This window comes from Bicyclus anynana, chromosome 13 (assembly GCF_947172395.1).
Source record: "Bicyclus anynana chromosome 13, ilBicAnyn1.1, whole genome shotgun sequence".
Taxonomy (NCBI): Eukaryota; Metazoa; Arthropoda; class Insecta; order Lepidoptera; family Nymphalidae; genus Bicyclus; species Bicyclus anynana.
In genome coordinates, this window is record NC_069095.1 from 8,194,324 (window position 1) to 8,215,018 (window position 20,695).

At 37.3% G+C, this 20,695-nt stretch overlaps 1 protein-coding gene across 1 annotated transcript; it reads right to left on the reverse strand.

Annotated features, from left to right (window-relative positions):
- Positions 1-599: 599 nt before the first annotated feature.
- On the reverse strand, positions 600-12,566 carry LOC112057310 (calphotin). The gene is made up of 6 exons (XM_052885141.1): positions 12,409-12,566; positions 11,623-12,321; positions 7,472-7,531; positions 6,689-7,383; positions 2,147-2,219; positions 600-1,458 (listed from the first exon to the last, which is right to left on the reverse strand). The coding sequence occupies exons 1-6, from the start codon at positions 12,418-12,420 to the stop codon at positions 727-729; spliced, it is 2,271 nt and encodes a 756-aa protein (XP_052741101.1). The 5' UTR covers positions 12,421-12,566; the 3' UTR covers positions 600-726.
- Between the last annotated feature and the right edge of the window lie 8,129 nt (positions 12,567-20,695).

Genomic DNA, 20,695 nt, shown 5'->3' on the forward strand with positions numbered 1-20,695 from the left:
TTCGCTACTCTAACGCTTAATCGCTTGGCGGTAAGTACGTCTTTGCCGGTAGGGTGGTAACTAGCCACGGCCGAAACCACCCAAATCTGAATCTGAAGAGTTGTCTTCATCCAATTTAGCTTCCTTGAAATACAGAACGGATGGAAATTTTAAACGAAATTGAATGATGCGTGTATACTATATAAAAAACAAGCAGTAGCCCCGCAGTTTCACTCGCGTAATTCGTGTTCCCGTAGGAGTACGGGAAAAAAAGTAAGTCTATGACATCCAAAATTACCATGGCATTCTAGTGGTACTTATCTAAGAGAATTTTGAAAATTGGTTCATCTTCTGAACCTATTACCAGAAATTACCCTGTACAATACCACAAACTTTACTTCTTAATATTATTAGTATAGATATAGATAACAATATTAGATATAGATAAAATTATGTGACGTTTGCTTAATGTTTCTCATATGAAAAGTGTGCAAAAGTCAACCTAATTATCACGTAGGTTGAAAAGGGTTACGATTGGTTTACTAATCGTTTCATAAATAACACGACTTATATAAATTAGCTGGAGCACAGAATGTGAAAAAATAAAAGATAAATTAAAATTCTTTTCAATTAATAATTTAATTTAATTTCAGCCCATAACAATTATAATAATAATTAATCAACAATTTATGTCTTAATTACTTTTAGTTAGAACGTACGTATTTACAAAATGCACTTCTTATTTTTTTACCATCCGTGGCCCCATGCATTGCGAGCCCATCCGTTGCCGGCCCATCCGTTGCCAGCCCATCCGTGGCCACCATATCCGACGGAGATAGCTGGAGCAGCGGCGTAAGAGACAGCGGGAGCAGCGTACGTCGAAATGGCAGGAGCAGCATACGACACTGGAGAAGCGTACGAAACTGTACGAGCTACAGGTGCAGCATACGCGGAGATCGCAGGAACTGAATAACTCCTAGCAAGGACTGGGGCAGCAGCAGCATAAGTACTAACAGGAGCAGCGTACGTCCTTACTACAGGAGCGGCAGCAGCGTACGTCCTAGTTACTAAGGGTGCAGCATAACTCTTTAATACAGGAGCGGCGGCTGCGTACGCTACAGGACTAGTTTGAATAGACACAGATTGATGAGACACTGATGGGGCGGCAGAGTATGAAGCAATGGGTGCAACTGCCTTGGCAACTACCGGAGCGGCGTAAGACACCGCTGGCGCTGCGTAAGACACAGCGGGCGATGCGTAGGACACCGCAGGTGCGGCGTAGGAAACCGCTGGCGCGGCGTAGGATACCGCTGGTGCTGCGTAGGATACCGCTGGCGCTGCGTATGCTACTGGGGCAGCGTGGGACGTGGTAGTTGTAGAGTAAGATACGGACGCGGCTGGTGCGCTGTACGCCACTGGGGCCGCATGCAATAAGTTGCCAGCGGAAGCAATCCCCGCGGCGCAAAGGAAAATGATAACCTGAAAAGAAAGCATTGTTAGAGTCCTGCAAAGTGTATCTGTTGAAAATTTTGTTCTATATAGGGGATATAATGTGAAAAACACACGGCACTCTTTTAAAAAAAAAAAGACTGTATTAGGTACGACAATAGACCAACGGGTGATGAGTCGGTCCACTCTAACCGTTCAGCTATTGAAGCTTTAGTGAACATAAGAATCGTTAAACTTATTTTTTTTACAAGTTAGCACTTTACTACAATCACACCTGATGGTAAGTGATGATGCAATCTAAGATGGAAGCGGGCTAACTTGTTAGGAGTAGGATGAAATCCACACTCCTTTCGGTTTCTACACGACATCGTACCGGAAAGCTAAATCGTACGTTTTTGTCGGTAGGGTGGTAGCTAGTCACGGCCGAAACCAGCCAGACCTGGACCAAGAAAACCTCAATCGGCCCAACCCGGGATCGAACCCAGGACATCCGTCATGTAAATCCATCGCGCATACCACTGCGCCACGGAGGCCGGTCTAAAAGAAAGTGGGCTAATATAGTTAACTAAATACCATTAAAACGAACAAGCCCTTTTTTAATTCAACACAATCGCAGTGGAAAACTAATAACAATCAGTTTTATAAGAATTTCAATAATTAACATGTGGATTTTACTTTGTTACGAGTATTTTTTGGAAAATAAAAATATATCTCGTACCTTGGAATACATGTTTGGGTTATGGATTCTATTTACTGAGTAACTTTGAAAACACACGCAATCGACTTTTATACTAAACTGAATGGACAGGTACTTTATGCTTACAGAAGCTTATTGCAATACAAAGCTCAATTCTTTGATACAGAAAAATGTACCTTTTGGTTTTTAGAATAAGGTCAGTTTTCGGAAGACACGATATGCAACTAGGGACCTAAAACCCTATGTCCTAGCAACAATATCAGGGTGATAATGCCCGGTTCGCCTATGTATGCATGTACTAGATATTAATTCAACAGTTACCCAATTCTAACAAATTGACCGGTCGCTCGAAATTAATATCATGTTTTAGAGATTTGTGTATTTAGTGAGCTTGTCTCCCGGTTTATCACTGGAAAATTATAACCATATATTAGCCCAGTGATAGCCCAGTGGATATGACCTTTACTTCCGATTCTGGAGGGTGTGAGTTCGAATCCGGTCCGGGGCATGCACCTGTAACTTTTCAGTTGTATGCATTTTTAACCGACTTCAAAAAAGGAGGAGGTTTCTCAATTCGACCGTGTATATATATATTTTTGTTATGTGTGTTCGCGCATAACTTCGTCGTTTAAATTTCGTTAATTATGTTATTTACAAGTTACAATTAAGTTCGTCAATTTTTATAATTCTTTTTTTTAAGAAATTAAATGTCACGTGTCTCAAACGGTGAAGGAAAAAATCGTGAGGAAACCTGCATACCAGAGAATTTTCTTAATTCTCTGCGTGTGTGAAGTCTGCCAATCCGCATTGGACCAGCGTGGTGGACTATTGGCCTAACCCTTCTCATTCTGAGAGGAGACTCGAGCTCAGCAGTGAGCCAAATATGGGTTGATAATGATAATGATGAATTTTTTTTAACCACGTATGGAAACTCACTAGTTATATATTATTTACTTGTTACGCTGTAGGTAAGTGAGATTAATTGATCGTCAGTGGCTGACATTAATATGATTCATGCTAAATGACGCTAGAACTAGACAAAAGCAGGTGCAAACTATCAATCAATTTAGAACAACGTGTAGGTAGCTGGGTCCAACTTAGTGATAGCTAAGACATGTTAAACTCAATAGAAATGTGCCTGAATTTTGTTAAATCTGAACATCGTTAACACATGATATTCTGTGTGCTCATGCTTTCCACGGTCTAGCATAAATTGAAAGTCAAATTCATTTATTTCAATTAGGCTTACGGCCGTTTTCATAACCTATCTATCCACTATCCCGCTTACTTACGTTAGGAAAATCTATCTTTCTGCTCTTATGTGCTTTTCAATAACCTACTGACAGATAGTTTGACTACGCGACAGAAGTAGACCATAAATGGGACGATAATTTAAAAAAAAAATGCAGATCCACAATGGCTACAAATTACTAAAGACCGGGGAAAATGCAAATCTTTGGAGGAGGCCTTTGCCTGTACGGCTACAGCAATATAGTTTAAATTAAATACCTTATAATTAGTTAAATTAAATACTTTATTAAATACTAATTTGTTATAGGTAAATTCACAAAAATGGAAATATAAAAATCAACTAGAAATATAAGGCTTTTTTATTTTACTTATATAAGTACACAATCGTATAGTGAAACTCCATTCAAGTATTTGCTTACGAAAATCAATAACTGGATGGGAAGTATACAAGCAAGTAACTAATAACACCTACCTATTAAAGAATAGATCATAAATACAGATAGGCATAAGCGATAATAAATTATAGTACAGGCTTTGCCGAAAACCTTATGTGTTGCGACCTAGTTCATATGAAATTTTAAATCGAAATTGCGTCATTTGAGGGCAATTACATGAGCCGATACATAATGCATATGTACCTACTCCCAGCTCGCATTAATAACGAAGTGGAGCAAATCTGAGGCAAGTATTACAGGTAGAAATTGCACGCAAAAGGTAGAATGTCAGAGTACTTTGACATTCTTTTATTTGTATTAATTAAGGGTTAGGGTGGCCGCTCATTGACAATTTTTAGTTGGCCGATAGTTGGACGACTTTTTAATTGTGCGTGATTTAGTTGGACGATTTAGTTGGACAGATGTGCGGGCTGTCATACATCGCTATACCTGTTCTGTAATCGGCCAACTAAAAGTTGTAAGTGAGCGGGGGCTCTTAGGTATTTGTTTGACCAAAATGAAGATTACATTTTCAAGAAATGCCGACTTTGTAATTTTATAAATACAACCAGTCAAGTGCGAGTCGGACTCGCGCACGAAGAGTTCTGTATCAGTTAAAAATCAATTTTAAGGGAGCCCCCTTAAATATTTATATAATTCTGTTTTTTAGTATTTCTTATAATAGCGGCAACAGAAATACATCATCTGTGAAAATTTCAACTGCTACTTAGCTGTAGACCTTCAGTTTTAACTGAACAGTCTAACTAAATCATCCCATTGAGGTATTTGACAGTTTAAACTTTTATCTTGTGGCAGGAGAAGAGAAGGCAGGGATTGCGTGGTAAACTAATAAATATTTCTCCGATCTCGGATAGGGGCAGATGTTACCTACCTAATGTTAAGTGGTTAACGGTCCCAGTACAAAGGAACACTTCGGGCATACTTAATTCTTGGGACAACTTGTTTCTCAATAAATTAATTATTAAGTACTTTTAATTAAAACAACGTAGTTAATTAGTTATTATTTTTACAATTACATTTTCTTTTTTTACAACATTGACGACGCTAACGAGCTAATTAATAACAATGTCACGGAGAAAATAATTCTCATCACAAAATTATTAATGCACTACCAATTATTAATAATTCATACCCATATTGTATTTTAATAAAGTTATTGTTTGTATATTCCATTGATTAAACACACTCTGACGATAAAGGATAATTTCATAACTTTGTTAGCTTTGTAGAGTAATTAAGTTATTCATAACACACACGTTTTCCTATCATTCCTTAATGGAAACATTAAGGAGACCGACGATTTTGGGCCCTTTATTTTATAATAATTCAAAGCACCAAAAATAATTGGAATAGGGATGATGACAGATTTTTAAATTGTATATAAATTAAGAGTATACTAATAGCAAAGCAATTTTGTAAAAGTAACAGGGTATCTGCGATCATTACTTTCGGAGCAACAGGGATTTAAAGGGTCAGATTTGCGGCACTGCCGCGGATCCCTGAAAAACGCTCCATACAAAATGGCACGATTTAGTGACGTCGTTGGCTCGCTGATCTCTTTGTTATTTGTGCGTTTATGTTTATAGTTCATTTATTGAAAAATGTCACATTTAATGTAAGAAAGCTAAAACCTAAAACTGTATGAATTTTCATCTAATTACGATAAAAAAAATTTATTGATTTTGAAATTTTATAATCTTATTTATTATGCAAATATCCAGACAATCTTTGCTTTTTATGTATAAATTAGTTAACATTGACCTTATTTACCCGAACGTATCATAAAAATCAATATATTCAAACTTAGTCATCATCCCCATTCACAGTTATTAATATTTTTTGGAATGTGTGTTTTTGGTTTAAATTGTGCATTATAATGTAGATACTTGCATATTACAATAACTTGATTATGCAAATGTCAAACAAACTGAAATTAAACCAGTCTAAAACATATATTGTTAAATATTTAACAAAACATTGCGACGAATTAAGAACCTCCTCCTTTTTAGAAATCGGTTAATAAATGACACTAATTTGTAACGGTTCATTAAAATTTCTGCTGGCCTATTCACTATATTGATCTATAATATAAACCTATTAAAATAAACAACAAATCAGTTAAGAAATGTCATCTACATACTGTATGATATCCACCAGCAAGCACCGGATGACATTTGTTACATAGAAATCTCAATTTCGTAGATGTCAACTAGCATAAGTCAAAGTTAGTGAATTAGCCTGCAATGTATGAAACATAGTTGGTCTCCTTTACGAAAATTTTCGCACAGGCGTCGAAAAGATTTTATTCTATAGACACGACAATTTCGTAAGGTCGTAAATATTATAAGTATCGTGTTCCTGAATATGGAAGGTACTGTGCCATTAATATATAAACGTCCCTAGATCGAGTTTTAAATAATTTATCGTTTCGCATTGGCAATAAACAACATGAAATGCATATGCCTACAGCTTACGAGTAAGTAGATAGAGTAAGATAGCTTTAATGGAAAATTTCGTATATTGTTCTTCTAGACGTATGTAGATTCGACTTGATGCTTTAAAATATTATAGTAGCCAATGAATACAAATGTTTACTAGAATTATGATCATAAACTATGCTCGCAGTAGCTAAGAAGGCGCTCATAAAAGTCGAATTGGATGCCTTACAGCGAGCTTTGTCTTATGAAATATTAAAAAGGTTGTTTTGCACCTTTCCGATACTTTGCTTTTATGGTATGGTACTCGTTGCTGAGACGTTGTATAAAATTCAGAAAAAAAAACAGTATATTAGAACATTAACATTTTTTTATTTATTTATACATTGTCTATAATTTTCGCATTAAGAGGAACTTATTACCAAGCGTAATTGGCGCCGTGAGCGTTGTAGGAAATGTGAGAGACGGCGGGCGCGGCGGAGTACGACACAGCTGATCTGAGCACGGGCGCGGTGGCAGCGTAAGTGGAGACGACGGGAGTGGCGTACGCTCTGGAGTAAGAGGCGACAGCGGGAGCGGCGTAAGTCCTAGCGTAGGAGGCGATAGCTGGGGCGGCGTAAGTCCTGGCGTACGATGTGACAGCGGGGGCGGCGTAAGTCCTGGCGTAAGAGGTGATGGCGGGAGCGGCGTACGCGGCGACAGCGGGGGCGACAACTGCTCTAGCACCGTGAGCGGTTTGAGTGGAGTAGGAAGAGTAAGAAGACACAGCGGGCGCGGCGGCGGCGTAAGTGTTGATGGCGGGAGTAGCGTAAGTCCTGATGGCGGGAGCAGCGTAAGTGCTGATGGCGGGAGCAGCGTAAGTGCTGATGGCGGGAGCGGCGTAACTCCTGATGGCGGGAGCGGCGTAAGTGTTGACGACCGGGGCAGCGGCGTAAGTTGCAACGGGGGCTGCGTGCGCTGTATGGGTTGAGTAAGAAGATACAGAGGAGACCGCGGGGGTGATAGTCTTGGCCACGATGGCGGGTGATGCGATAGCGTGGCTGCTGTATGCAAGAGGAGCGGCCGCCAATAGGCCACTGCCGCGAGCAAGCCCTACGGCGCACAGAGCGATGATTACCTGTGATCAAAAATAAAGATTTTAACCTGAAAAATTTACAATGACAATTATTTATTTATATAATTAAAAATTTAAATAAGATACACACCTTAGCGTACATGTTAATGTTACTGAGTGAGATAACTGAGTAATATCCGTACCAATTGCTCTGGTTTTTATACGAAAAAATTTACATCCACATTTTATTTATCACTTCATTTCCACTTTCATTGCCAAGGCGAACAAGGAGCAGTTATTGAGTAAACGCATATATGGATCGGCGGAATACTGATTGTACCCTTTCGTACACTTTCAAGTTAAACAAACAAAAATTATTATTAATCCGAATTGATGTGAACGCAAGCTATGCGTAATTTCAATAGGAATAATGTAATTTAAAAGAATAATATCGCTACACTCTTGACAGAGTGATCATGATCTTTATTTAGAGGTGGTGCAAGCGTTACGATCCGTCGCCATTACTCCCGCAGTATAGCTCTCCTAGCATATTCCTGGAACGAATTATGAAGAGCGGTTTTGATTTGGTTAGTCCAGCGCATTAGCACAGAATACATATGTACAAGATTACAAACATGCCACGCGATCTTGTACCTTTAAGTCCACCACAAGTCACTCTATTAACGTGATGTTTCGTCGTGTGATGTGTCCAAAGAAAGTATACGACACTGGACGATGGATGAATGACGCTGTTTGATGCCTAATTCTTGGAGGATTGAGATATTGTCAATAAGAATAACAAATATTTATTAAAAATACACACTAGATTTTACAATGACATAATGGACCTTACACTACTGTAAGCCTGTATCTTAAAGGCTTATGACCTTTAAGACACGAATATCCCTTATTAGCAAAATAAGAAATATGGAATTCCTATTTACGCGGCAAACGCCATGAAATCTACAATTCGCTGTAATTTTTTTAGTCATCTCCAACAATCATCATTACTGATAATTGTTATGGCAAAGTTGCATAGAATACTGACACATTAGTGTAACTTCGGCTCTTCAAACTACGAGCCCATTCGTAACTTGTTGAGCTATGTCGTTGACTTTGCTTAATTTCTGATTCGATCACGATACTCAGAGTACAGCTCGTTTCATCGCCCGCTATGTGACTCTTCTAATGAAGCCCATAAATAGTTAGCGACCAAGTCTTAGATCCGTAAGTGAAAATAGAAATGAGCGAAGCTAATTGCGAGCTTCCAGTACCACCGTCTTGGCTCTGAACTCTAAATCCCGTCTCCAATAAGTTTTGGCCCTATAGTTGGTTATTTAAATAATTTGATGATGATGATTATAATGACACAAACTTAAGCCATCCACGTGTAACTATCACTGTGTTCATAACAGAAAAACTGGACAAGTGCGAATCGGGCTCGCCCACCGAGGTTTTCGTACGTAGGCTCATCATAAATAGTTCAGGAATCTAATAAAGCAGTTTTGGTGCTTCCCCAAATTTCAGACCACTTGTTTTTTAAGATTTAATTACAAATTAAAACTTAAAAAATAAATAACCGAAATTCTTTACTTTTGGTCTATAATGATGTTATTTGCCAAATTTTATAGTTCTAGATCAAAGGGAAGTACCTATCCTATAAGTTTTGATTTCCTTGAGTGTCGAAATACGTGTTTTTTGCTGAGTAAACGGCCGTATATTTTTAAACGTAAACTGTGAAATTTGAATTTTTTTACAGCTTCATGGGACCGTAGACGGGAAGGGTTCATTTTTTTCTTTTTAAGGTACGTAATCCTAAAAACGGATTAAAATTTTTAGTTTATCGCGGGAATACAGACTACGCAGCGAGTAATTTTGTGTCACAATATGTAGTGTAGGTATAATTGAAGAAATGGGGTTATACAGGGTTACAGGTTAAGTCAACCTAGATCCTTTAGAGGGTTATAGTTTCAATCATTCTGACTAATTTGTGTATGTAAGACTCTACCCCAAACTTAAGCTTTATTAAGTTACGGCATTTTTAAGATTTTTAGAAAAAAATCGACTTTTTGTTTATTATCTATGTTTTTGTTTTATAAATAACAAAGTTATTCCAAATACGGAACAGAAACAGTTTGTAAATAAAAACACAAAATATCCATATTACCCTCAGACCAATTATAGAAGGACCTGTATCGCACTCATAGTTACGAACAAAATTGTCTGTCATTTTCTGAGGAAAACGAGCTTAGGTTTGGTATATATCTTATACTAAACTAGAAGTTTTTACACAATTTAATTACACAAAACAGTATTTTTACGTAGCTCTTTAACCGACGAAGACGATTACAACTATTTAACATCGATTCTATAGATACAGTTTTTATAATCGCATTAGATCGTTGATCATATACTTTGACAGAAAAATAACATCTAGCGAGGCAGGTCCTATACAATAATTAGTCTGAGATATTACCAGAAATCTACACAGAAAATGAGATTTTCATTTCAAAGGTATATTATATTAAAGTACTAATTTGTATGACCTTTATGTCTATTATTACCCCGGTTTCGATTTTTAATAGCTAAAATTTTAATTAATAGTGATTTGTAGCTTTGCTACATAAAATTATTAATTCGTTTAAGGGCAATTGCATACTTCAATTTTAATTAATTATTTTTATCGTCAATACTGAATACACATAAATAAAATCGACGAGTGTGTGTGGTTTCAAATCAACGTTACAAATTGAAGATAATTAAATTACGAGCAGTCAATCACAGCTTTAGCTTTTTACTTTAGGATAATGCAAAAAATATTGACTTTCTTTCAGATTTTTTTAATGAGATTAAATTGATTTTAATTGAACTACGAGCTTATGTTCAAGTCCCGGTCAGGCTTTGAATTACTGAGCTTACCTTTTCATTAATGACATGGTAGCTTAGTGGCTTGCATGACTTTTCATTAATAACACTTGATGGTAAGTGATGATGCAATCTAAGATAGAAGTGGGCTAACTTCTTATGAGGAGTATGAAAATCAACACCCTTATCGGTTTCTACCCGACATCGTATCGGAACGCTAAATCGCTCGGCGTACGTCTTTTCGGTAGGGTGGTAACTAACTGAAGCCTCCCACCAGTCAGACCTGGACCAATTAAGAAAACTTCAACCGGCCCAGCCGGGGTTCAAACCCAGGACCTCCGTCTTATAAATCCACCGCGCGTACCATTGCGCCATGGAGGCCGTCAGAAATGTCACGTGTTTCAAACCCTGCATACCTGAGAACTTTCTTCATTCTCTTCGTATGAGTCTGCTAATACGCATTGGACACGTGTGATGGACTGTTAGCCTTACCCCGCTCATTCTAAAAGGAGACTCGCGCTCAAAAGTGTGTCGCATGTATAGGGGTTGTAATAATGATGATGCTTAGTCCAACAATCCATGTTAAAAATTAAATTAAATTAATAGTCAAAATAAGTCTCTTTAGAATAGTACTGAGGACCCTGAATTAAGTTTGGAAAACCTCTGTCAGGATAAGGATCCTGAGATAGAGGTTTTACATGACAAAACATGTGTTTAGACTTTATGCATAATTATCAACTCATATTCGGCGCACTGCTGAGCACTAGTCTCCTCTCAGAATCTCTCTCAAAAGACTTTATTAATGATATAAATTAAGATATCATTGAAATCTAAAACGTGTTCTGACACGTGGAACTTGACCTCATTCTGAGTACACTCGGGAAGGTCAATAGGTGCTCTGGTTTTTAAGAATATCTAAATAATTTATATTCAAAAACTTATCTAAGACATTATAATTAAACCCATAGGTGCTTAAAGTGAATGATTAATAGATCTTGATCAATCGATAGATATTTTATAGAGTAACTAATTAATAGTTGTTCCTTTTTTTAACCAACATGTATCCGCCTCAAAAACCTTTTAATAAAACAATATTTATTTTTTTAGAACTAAGAAACTACAAATTTTGGATAGATTTATCTTGTAACAGATTTAAAGATTACCTGAACTAACGATACAATTCATATCAGGATACTGCTATCAATGTTTCTAATGCGTATTTTTTTTAATTTTATTATTGTGTTGTAATATGGTTCTAATAACTGATATGTTATGTGACTGTGAGTCACAGGCAACCGTTACAAAAACAATCTGAAAACCTACAGTTATTAATCAAGTCAAGTAAATACCAATAAAACAACAAAGTAACTTTACTTATCGAGAAGTCATTTTATTATAGTTAATATTTACAGGTACAAGTTTTAGTGATTCAGTTTACCAGGCAGCGTGGGCGTTGTAGGCGACGGGCGCAGCGGAGTACGACACAGCCGACCTGAGCACGGGCGCGGCCGCGGCGTAAGTGGAGACGACGGGGGAAGCGTACGCTCCGGAGTAACCGGAGTAAGTGGCTACAGCTGGGGCGGCGTAGGTCCTAGCGTAGGCGGGAGCGGCGTAGGAGGTGATGGCGGGGGCGGCGTAGGACGCGACGGCGGGAGCGGCGTATGAGGTTACCGCGGGAGCGACGGCGGCGTAGGTGGCGACGGGGGAGCCGTGAGAGGTGGAGGTCGAGTAGGACGAGTAAGAGGTGGTGGCTGGAGAGATGGTCTTGGTCACTACAGCGGGGGCGGCAGCGGCGTAAGTCCTGTAGGCGGGAGCGGCGTAGCTCCTGACAACGGGGGCGGCGGCATAGGTCGCTACGGGGGCAGCGGCGTAAGTAGCGACGGGGGCAGCGGCGTAAGTAGCCACGGGAGCAGCGGCGTAAGTTGCTACGGGAGCAGCGGCGTAAGTAGCGACGGGAGCAGCGGCGTAGGTGGTAACGGGAGAGGCGTGAGCGGTCTGGGTAGAGTATGAGGAGACCGAGGTGACCGCTGGGCTGATGGTCTTGGTGACGACAGCGGGGCTGCTGTACGCTACCGGGGCGGCGGCCAATAGACCACTGCCGTGAGCAACGCCCAAGGCGCAAAGAGCGACGATCAACTGTAAAGGACAAAAAAATACGTTATAATAATTATATATCAACACTCTATAAAAATAATAATTTTAAATTTAAATCAATTAACACACCTTAGCGTACATGTTTATTCTGTATGTGCTGGCAACTGAATAGCTTCCGTAGGGGTGCTCCGGTTTTTATACAAATGCTTGGTTCGCATTGTCCAATTCACTTTCATTGCCAAGGTGAACTGGTGCCGGCTTAGTAAGCTAAGTCTCTGACTCAGTGATAGCCTTTCGTTTTCATTCGTGCTTTTACAAACTAGTGTTTAGCAGTTTCGCATGTTAGATACCTGAAAATATTTTTTTAAGTGTTATTTAGTAACTTTGTAAGTTACCTTTCAGTAAATAATTTGTATTTTATCTCTTACAATATTTAATTATTATTGTTTTATTAATATTTATAATTATAACACTATTAAGTTAAAATATTTAGGTACTTTACAAGGAAGAAAAAATACAGGTACTTACCTAAGTTCACTAGTATCTACTATTTATGTATAGCGTGCTTTAAGTTAAACTTATCCTTAGACTTAGACTAATACTACTTAGCCCTTGACTACAATATCACCTGATGGTAAGTGATGATGCAATCTTAGATAGAAGCGGGCTAACTTGTTAGGGGTAGGATGAAAATCCACACCCCTTTCGGTTTATACTCGACATCGTACCGGAAAGCCAGATCGCTTAGCGGTACGACTTTGCCCGTAGAGTGGTAACTAGCCACGGCCGAAGCCTCCCACGAGCCAAAAAAAATTTAAGCATAAGCTGACAAAGCATTCATAGAATGAGGTATGTCTAGATATCGCAGGCCCTTAGTCCAGTTTTCTTATTTCAAATCCAAACAGCTATAGTGTGGAACGGCCTTCCGGTGCACGTGTTTTTCCTGCTGCCTATTTTGAATGAAGAATGAGTAAGCATTTTCTAGACAAGTAAGGCCCAACATTTTTTTTTATTATATTATATAGGCGAGCGCTTGACTGCAATCATGCTTGACAGTAAGTGATGATGCAGCCTATGGTGGAACGCGCTTGCCTAGAAGATGCCTTTTCACTCTGGATTTTAATATACCCATGTGGTAGGGAAAACGGAAACTGGAAGGGCATTCCATAACTGCGCAGTGCGGATTAGTTGCTTTCCGTCAGCCATTTTTGTAGTCAAGCCTATTTAAAATAAAATAGATGAAAAAACCATTTATTTCTTCTTAATAGTGTTAACAATTTTTGGTACTGTGTTACTCGTGCATTATAATTTTAAATGTTTTTTTTTTTTATTTTATTTAAAACAAGTACTCTTTGCGGTTAAGGCCTCTTCCAGTCAAGGCTATACCGTAAATTAAAGGGAGAATTATATAAATAACCTAGATAGATGTGTAGTATATTTACTTAATGGAAATTAGAGTGCTTTACATAAAAATATTTGCATGTTAGCAATAAACTATTTCCTGTAGCCTAAATTAAGCAAACACGTTTTTATTGCAATCATAAAAATATATTTCTAAATTATTTAAATGAAATAACTTACCTAAGTACATAAAAATATTTTTATTCATAACATTTGATATGTTACGTTAATAGGTATCTACGTATATTCTATTAATTACGTGCCTATTTACAAATTGCTAGTTTTAAAATTATAATTATCTCGCGGTTTCACGCGCGTAGGCCACATTTCCATGGGAACATGGGGATAAGATGTAGTTATATGTTAGTACTATGTGAGTGTTACTCCCAGATGATGTAGCTTTCTATTGGTGATAGAATTTTTGAAATTGGTCCAGTAGTTTTTGAGTTTATTCGTTACATACAAAAATACAAATATTTTCTCTTTGTAATATTAATGTAGATAAACTTAAAATAAATAATTAATAGGCTTTAATTAAAATAGGGCATTAATATTATTTTTTTGACCTAAATTTATTCAAAATAACCTTAAAACGTACTCGGTAGTTATTAAATGTATTTTGGACAGCTACTTAGATACTCTTGAAATACAAATACAGCGGTAATCTTAATTGACCCAATCCTAAACTAAAACCTTATGATCCAACATATACCTAACCCAACCAATGGCCCCACAAAACAAATAGAACCGAGGGCTCAACATACTCTGCAAACCATAGAAGTTTACACAGAACCAACTTTCTAACAATTATAAATTGGCTGTCTTTTTTTGTTGACAGGGGATTTTCCTTCTAAGATACTTTACGATAACAGGGGCAGATAATTTCGAAGATAGCTCTACTCGACTCCTAAGGGAGATGTGCTACCCTCGTGCTTATGTGATGATTAGGACTTCTAAGGATCTCACCGATACCTCCTCACTATTGCCTTATACCTCTCTTACTCGTCTCATCATCATCATTATCAACCCATATTCGGCTCACTGCTGGGCTCGAGTCTCCTCTCAGAATGAGAGGGGTTAGGCCAATAGTCCACCACGCTGGGCCAATGCGGATTGGCAGACTTCACACACTCTGAGAATTAAGAAAATTCTCTGGTATACAGGTTTCCTCATGATGTTTTTCCTTCACCGATTGAGACACGTGATATTTAATTTCTTAAAATGCACACAACTAAAAAGTTGGAGGTATATGCCCGGACCGGATTCGAACACACGCCCTCCGGAATCGGAGGCAGAGGTCATATCCACTGGGCTATCAAGGCTCTAGGGGTAATGAAAAATTTTTCCTGATTAATTCCCCAGCGCAGAAGCAACTTGTGCCATTGCAAGCTGGAATCAAACTTTCTCTAAAGACGCATTTGCAAATATTTCTAGGACCTTAACGAATAGTGAAAAAATAGCTTTCTCTTATATAAATCGAAAACAACGCTGTCAATGTGCGGTAGAAGAAAACCTTGACTTTTAAGTTGTGGGTAGGTGCTTAAATAACAAACCCGCAGTCAATTATAAATACCCTAAGGTTGAATGGAACTGTAGTTTTGATGAGGAAAAACTTTCTTTAAATAATAATAATCTATACTAATATTATGCTGCTGAAGAAAAGCTGAAGAGTTTGTTTGTTTGTTTGATTGATTGAACGCGCTAATCTCAGGAACTACTGATCCGATTTGAAAAATTCTTTCATTGTTAGATAGCCCATTTATTGAGGAAGGCTATAGGCTATATTGGCGTGGTTCCCGTTCCCGTATTCCTACGGGAACGGGAACCACGCGTGTAAAACTGCGCGGCGTCAGCTAGTACTTAGGATAAATCTGATAATTGTGACTTTAGGTATAATTTTCTTAAGTGCAAATGGGTCACAGATTCGAACCCTGATCTGGCCAGTATATATGACCTCTGCCTCCTCCAGATGTACCTCCAAATTTTCTAATATGTGAATTTTAACAAATTAAATATAACGCGTCTTAAACGGTGAAGGAAAAACATCTTAAGGAAACCTGCATACAGCGCAGCAATACTAGTAGGTAGCAGTAGCGAAGGCTGAAATTTTATAAAACAGATGATGATGAGGGTGATCATGTGTTTTTAATCATACGCGCAGGCGTTTATTGTAAAGATTTTAGATATGCTGTGGTAATATTATATACCTATTTCCAACGTATATAAAATAAATAATATAGTTATTACGAATATGTACGAGTATGTATGGATTTTTAAAAGGTGAGCCGTTAGGGATCGGGTTGTTTAGACTCCTCGCTGCTGGTAGGTAGTTAAATAAACCCAAACGCTTTTGCCATTGATAAATTTGACTGCTATTGTGTGGACACGACAGTAAATTTACGAGAAAACAGAAGTCAGTGGGCTCACAATCAGCATAAACAAACCCAGTGTACATTCCATTACTTAGGTATTAAACCATGAGAGGCAGTGGTAAATTTCGCGGAAACACTTAAACATTTAAATACTGTTAAACATAATAAATAACGGATAAGTTACCTTGTACAAAATAATTAACGAGAGCTTGCGACCGCGTTGATTTTGTTTTTTTTTACATTTACCTTTAGATAAGTAGGTTTATCTGTCGAACCCTCGGAATGAGTACTTATGTTTTCGATGAAAGGTAACCTATTTAGGTTTTTTAGAAACCCTGACTACATGTGTAAATTTGTTGAGAAGTTTATAAGCGTAAAAAAACACTATTTGTTATAACTAACATTGACATTGGCATTTTCATCATTTTTAAACTCATTTTTTGTAACACCACAGAATACATAATAACAGCTTGATGGAGTCTAGCGTTGCTCAGGAAAGGAACTTAACTTAATAACTTGAAAAAAAATAGCAAGTAGAGACCGTCTCATAGGAAAATTAATTTCGCACCCACTGATTTATACGTAGTATGAATATGACTCATAGTACATGCCTACAAATCAGTTTATAACGGACTAGTTAACGCCCCGCGTAGTTAACAGGAATACGGGGATGAAAATATAGACACTGTGACACTCAAAAATAACGTGGCTTTATATTGTTAAAAGAATTATTAAAATCAGTTTAGTAATAAAATTAGTACATATACATACTACATTCATAATAGTATTATAGATACATGAATATTTCAGTAACATTCTTTGGATATGTCGAAAGTTAGCGAATGTTTCGCATCTTACAAGATGAGCAATTCTCAATAAACAATTGTCATACGACACGATTAGTTTTACCAATTAAGTGCACAATATGGGAATTTACAATACCTACTCCATAAATGAGTGTTTTTTTTTTTTCAATTTTATATCACAGATAAACCTCTACTAAATTTTCCACGATCTTTTGGACTATAATTTGTTTGCAGCATTAAAACTGAACTGTACATAATAAATTACTGCACATAAAAAGTAAAAGTTCAAAGGAAATAAAAAAAAGTTTTCACATTTAAACGCGAGGAAAATTTTCGTTTGTTCTCCAGTGTTTTTAAGTTCAATTGTGACCTGAGAGGCAAGCTCGCTCACAATCACCGCTGTTCCACATTTACGTAAGCGTGTACTGTAGCGACCAGTGGCGGCTTTAGCCTATGGCCAGTAGGCCCGGGCCTAGGCGGCCAGATTAGGGCCATCCGTGACGATTAACGTGGGAATAGGCAATGAAAAAAATACGTGGGTCACTCGGGTACTGCATAGCATTTTTTATCAACTTAAGCAATTATAATTATTTATTTATGCAGTTTTTTTTTCTTTAGAAAATAATAAAAGAATAAATAAATGAAAAAATATTGATAGAGTTTTGGCTCTTAGTTTCACACCACTGGTCCAGTTGAGTCGATATGATAACGTCGAAATGTATTAACTTGATGCAGGCATTAGGTGTTAAGTTTATTTTCGTTACGGAATTTCTTGATTCGGTCGCCGCGCTCAAAGCCCGCGATAAAAGCTATGCAATATCTTAATAAACAAATTTCACCGAATTACTATAATTTTGAATTTCTCTTCTTTTTAGGGTTCCGAACGTACGTAGTACAAAAACGGAACCCTTATATCACTCTCGCACATTTTAATGTCTGTCTGTTTTTTTTTAGTAAAACCGTTTGGAATGTTTTATTTATCATAAACTATCTCCAAAATCTCGGAAAATATCATAAATCTATTGATTTTGATAAAAGGCAATACAATAAATTATTTAATAGTCATTGCATTCAATGCAATTGCATCATAATATTATATGGTAGGTGCTCAGAGGCACCTAACATATAATATTATGACGGGGCGACTGGTACTTTGGGCCTAGGGCAGCCAAGCCTACAAATCCGCCTCTGGTAGATACATAATAACTTTGTAATGTACGTTATTATGCTTGCAGGACGTTTGGCTCCCTTGTAAAGGTCGTTGACCAAAGGCTGGGAAGTAAGTATACAAATAAATAATTACTCGACATGGCATGGCTATTATATCTACGCTTGCTTTTTTGTTCTTTAGATATGGTATCCTACACGACTGTACTTACTCTGTAAACAGGTAGGTACAGTCGTGTAAGAAGGAATAAAGATATAAAGATCTAAATGTCAAACTTTCGCTTTTCAATAGCGCTTGCGTTATTTTTAGCATTTAAAATATTGGTTTTGAATAATTAGCCTTCAATTGGCTTTAGTGTGACCAAGATGTGATTAAATTCAGATATGAACATGCGACTAAGATTATACTGATAAAAAGCCGACTAGATTCTATTGCAAAATTTTTATACTTAGGTATACTACAGTCTTTCTCGATGTGTACCTACTGTTTACCACCAAACAATATATAAATGAAGGTGATGATGATGATGATGATAATGACATTGGTTGGTGGTAGACTTCAGAAAGGGAAAGGTAGATAGCAGTAGTGAAGTCTGAAATTTTCAGGTAGGTAACCCGCTCATGTAGTTTTTTAGTCTGAATGTGTTTATGGCTGAGTACGTTAAATTCTGTGCGCCCGTAATAATTCGTGGATTTGTAAAAGGTAACCCGGTAAGAATCGGGTTGTTAGGAACCATCGCCCCTGGTAGGTAGGTAGTTATTCTACGTAAATCGTAAAGCCAGCGGACTTGCAAACGTTTCTTATGATTCCGCGTAGAAACCATAAAAGTTAGTAAGGGTTTATAATAAGTAGGTTAGGTAACAGAAAATGTACAGAAGGTATAGGTATTCATCTTTTCAAGTTAGCGCTTTAATATATTACAAGATCGCGGTCAATCGCTCGGTAGGTAATTCGTCGTTAAATAAAAAAAAACAATTGCTTGAGAATTATTTTTAATTTACATAATAATTATTATTATTACACAATCAACGCGTACAACTAAATAATGAGTTGTGCTGTCACAAACAAAGCACAATGCTGATATTTAAAAAAAACCGGTTCAGTCTACTTTTAAGGTTGTAGTAACTGCTGACATTAATTAGCTGCAGTCCAGTTTTGGAGCTCAGTAGATTTTAAAATGAACCTTCTAGTAATTACCTAACCTATGCCATCTCGTAATAAGTTGGTACCTATCTAGTTTAAAGGTTTTGATTTTGAGTCAATGATACGCGTAGTGAACCTATACGATTGTTATTTATGGGAAACTAGCTGACGCCGCGTGGTTTCACCCGCGTGGTTCCCGTTCCCGTAGGAATATGGGGATAATCAAACAAACAAACAAACTCTTCAGCTTTATAATATTAGTATAGAAGTATAGATTTCATAGCTGAAGAGATTTTTGTTTTTCCACTGGCTATCAATAAAGAAGTATATTATGATACTAATATACTAATACTAACAGACTTGATGTCAGGGGCCAGGCGCACCCTAGAAAACAATCCTAGATACGCCAATGCAGATGAGATCCCAGTCAAGGACGAACTTGTCGTTAAATAAAAAAACAATTCCATTAACACAACATCAATTTTATTTGTCTCTTAATTGACATTTATAAAATAGACACTCACTTATTGATATACAAAAATCACATCGAATCCATACTATTATATAGCGATAAAAAAAAAATATAATTCCTAATAAAAAAATATATTAACAAAGCTAAACATTTGTCTTTTTTTTAACAACTTAAATGTAAATTCTTATTGTTTTTGGTAGCTTAAGACAGTATCTAATATGTCACAAAATAGTCTTAAATAAAAATTAATATCTATAACTCAATATAGTTAGGACTCTTACTTAGATGTAGTAATCTGATAGTTTGGTAAAAGTCGGGCCAAGTCAAAAAATACTTAACATTTTTCTAATATTATCCACAAAGGAAAATTTCATAATTGAAAAAGCTTTATTCATTTTCGTTTACCAAAGATCTCTCTAATAGCCAAAAAACGTTTAAAGTTAGGAACTGTAATATAGGCGTCCACTTATCCGCATCGTACGTATCGTACGCATCGCATCAAACGGATTTTTAATTTTACGATAGATAAAATACGTTCGATACGATCCGTACGATTCGTATCAGTGAACGCACTTGTACGACTTTCTATACAAGGAATACTAAAATCAGTTTGATGCGATGCGCCCGACGCGTACGATGCGGATCGATGGACGCCTACCATAAGGGCGAGTCAACACCTAACGTAAATTCAGCCGCCGACTGCGAGTCAGTTTTGAACTTTTTACGCTGTACGCAGTTACGCACTATCGAGCGTTGGTAATGTACCTGCTGCATACAAAAAATGTTTGTCTATACATAAACAAGCTGGTAATAGAGCCTCATTAGCTCAACGCTAAGAGCGGTGGGACTCATCACAGGGAGGTAGTGGTTCGATCTCGTTGGTCTATTGTCGTACCCCCCACTCCTAACTCTCGACTAGTCGGAGAAATGTATTTAAAAAGATATGACATATTATTTTAAAAAATATCTAATATCTATAATATACCTGCGTAAGGCGGCAGACTACGTCAGGTGTAAGGTGGGCCCTTAAATGTAAACGAAACTGAGTAGCTGA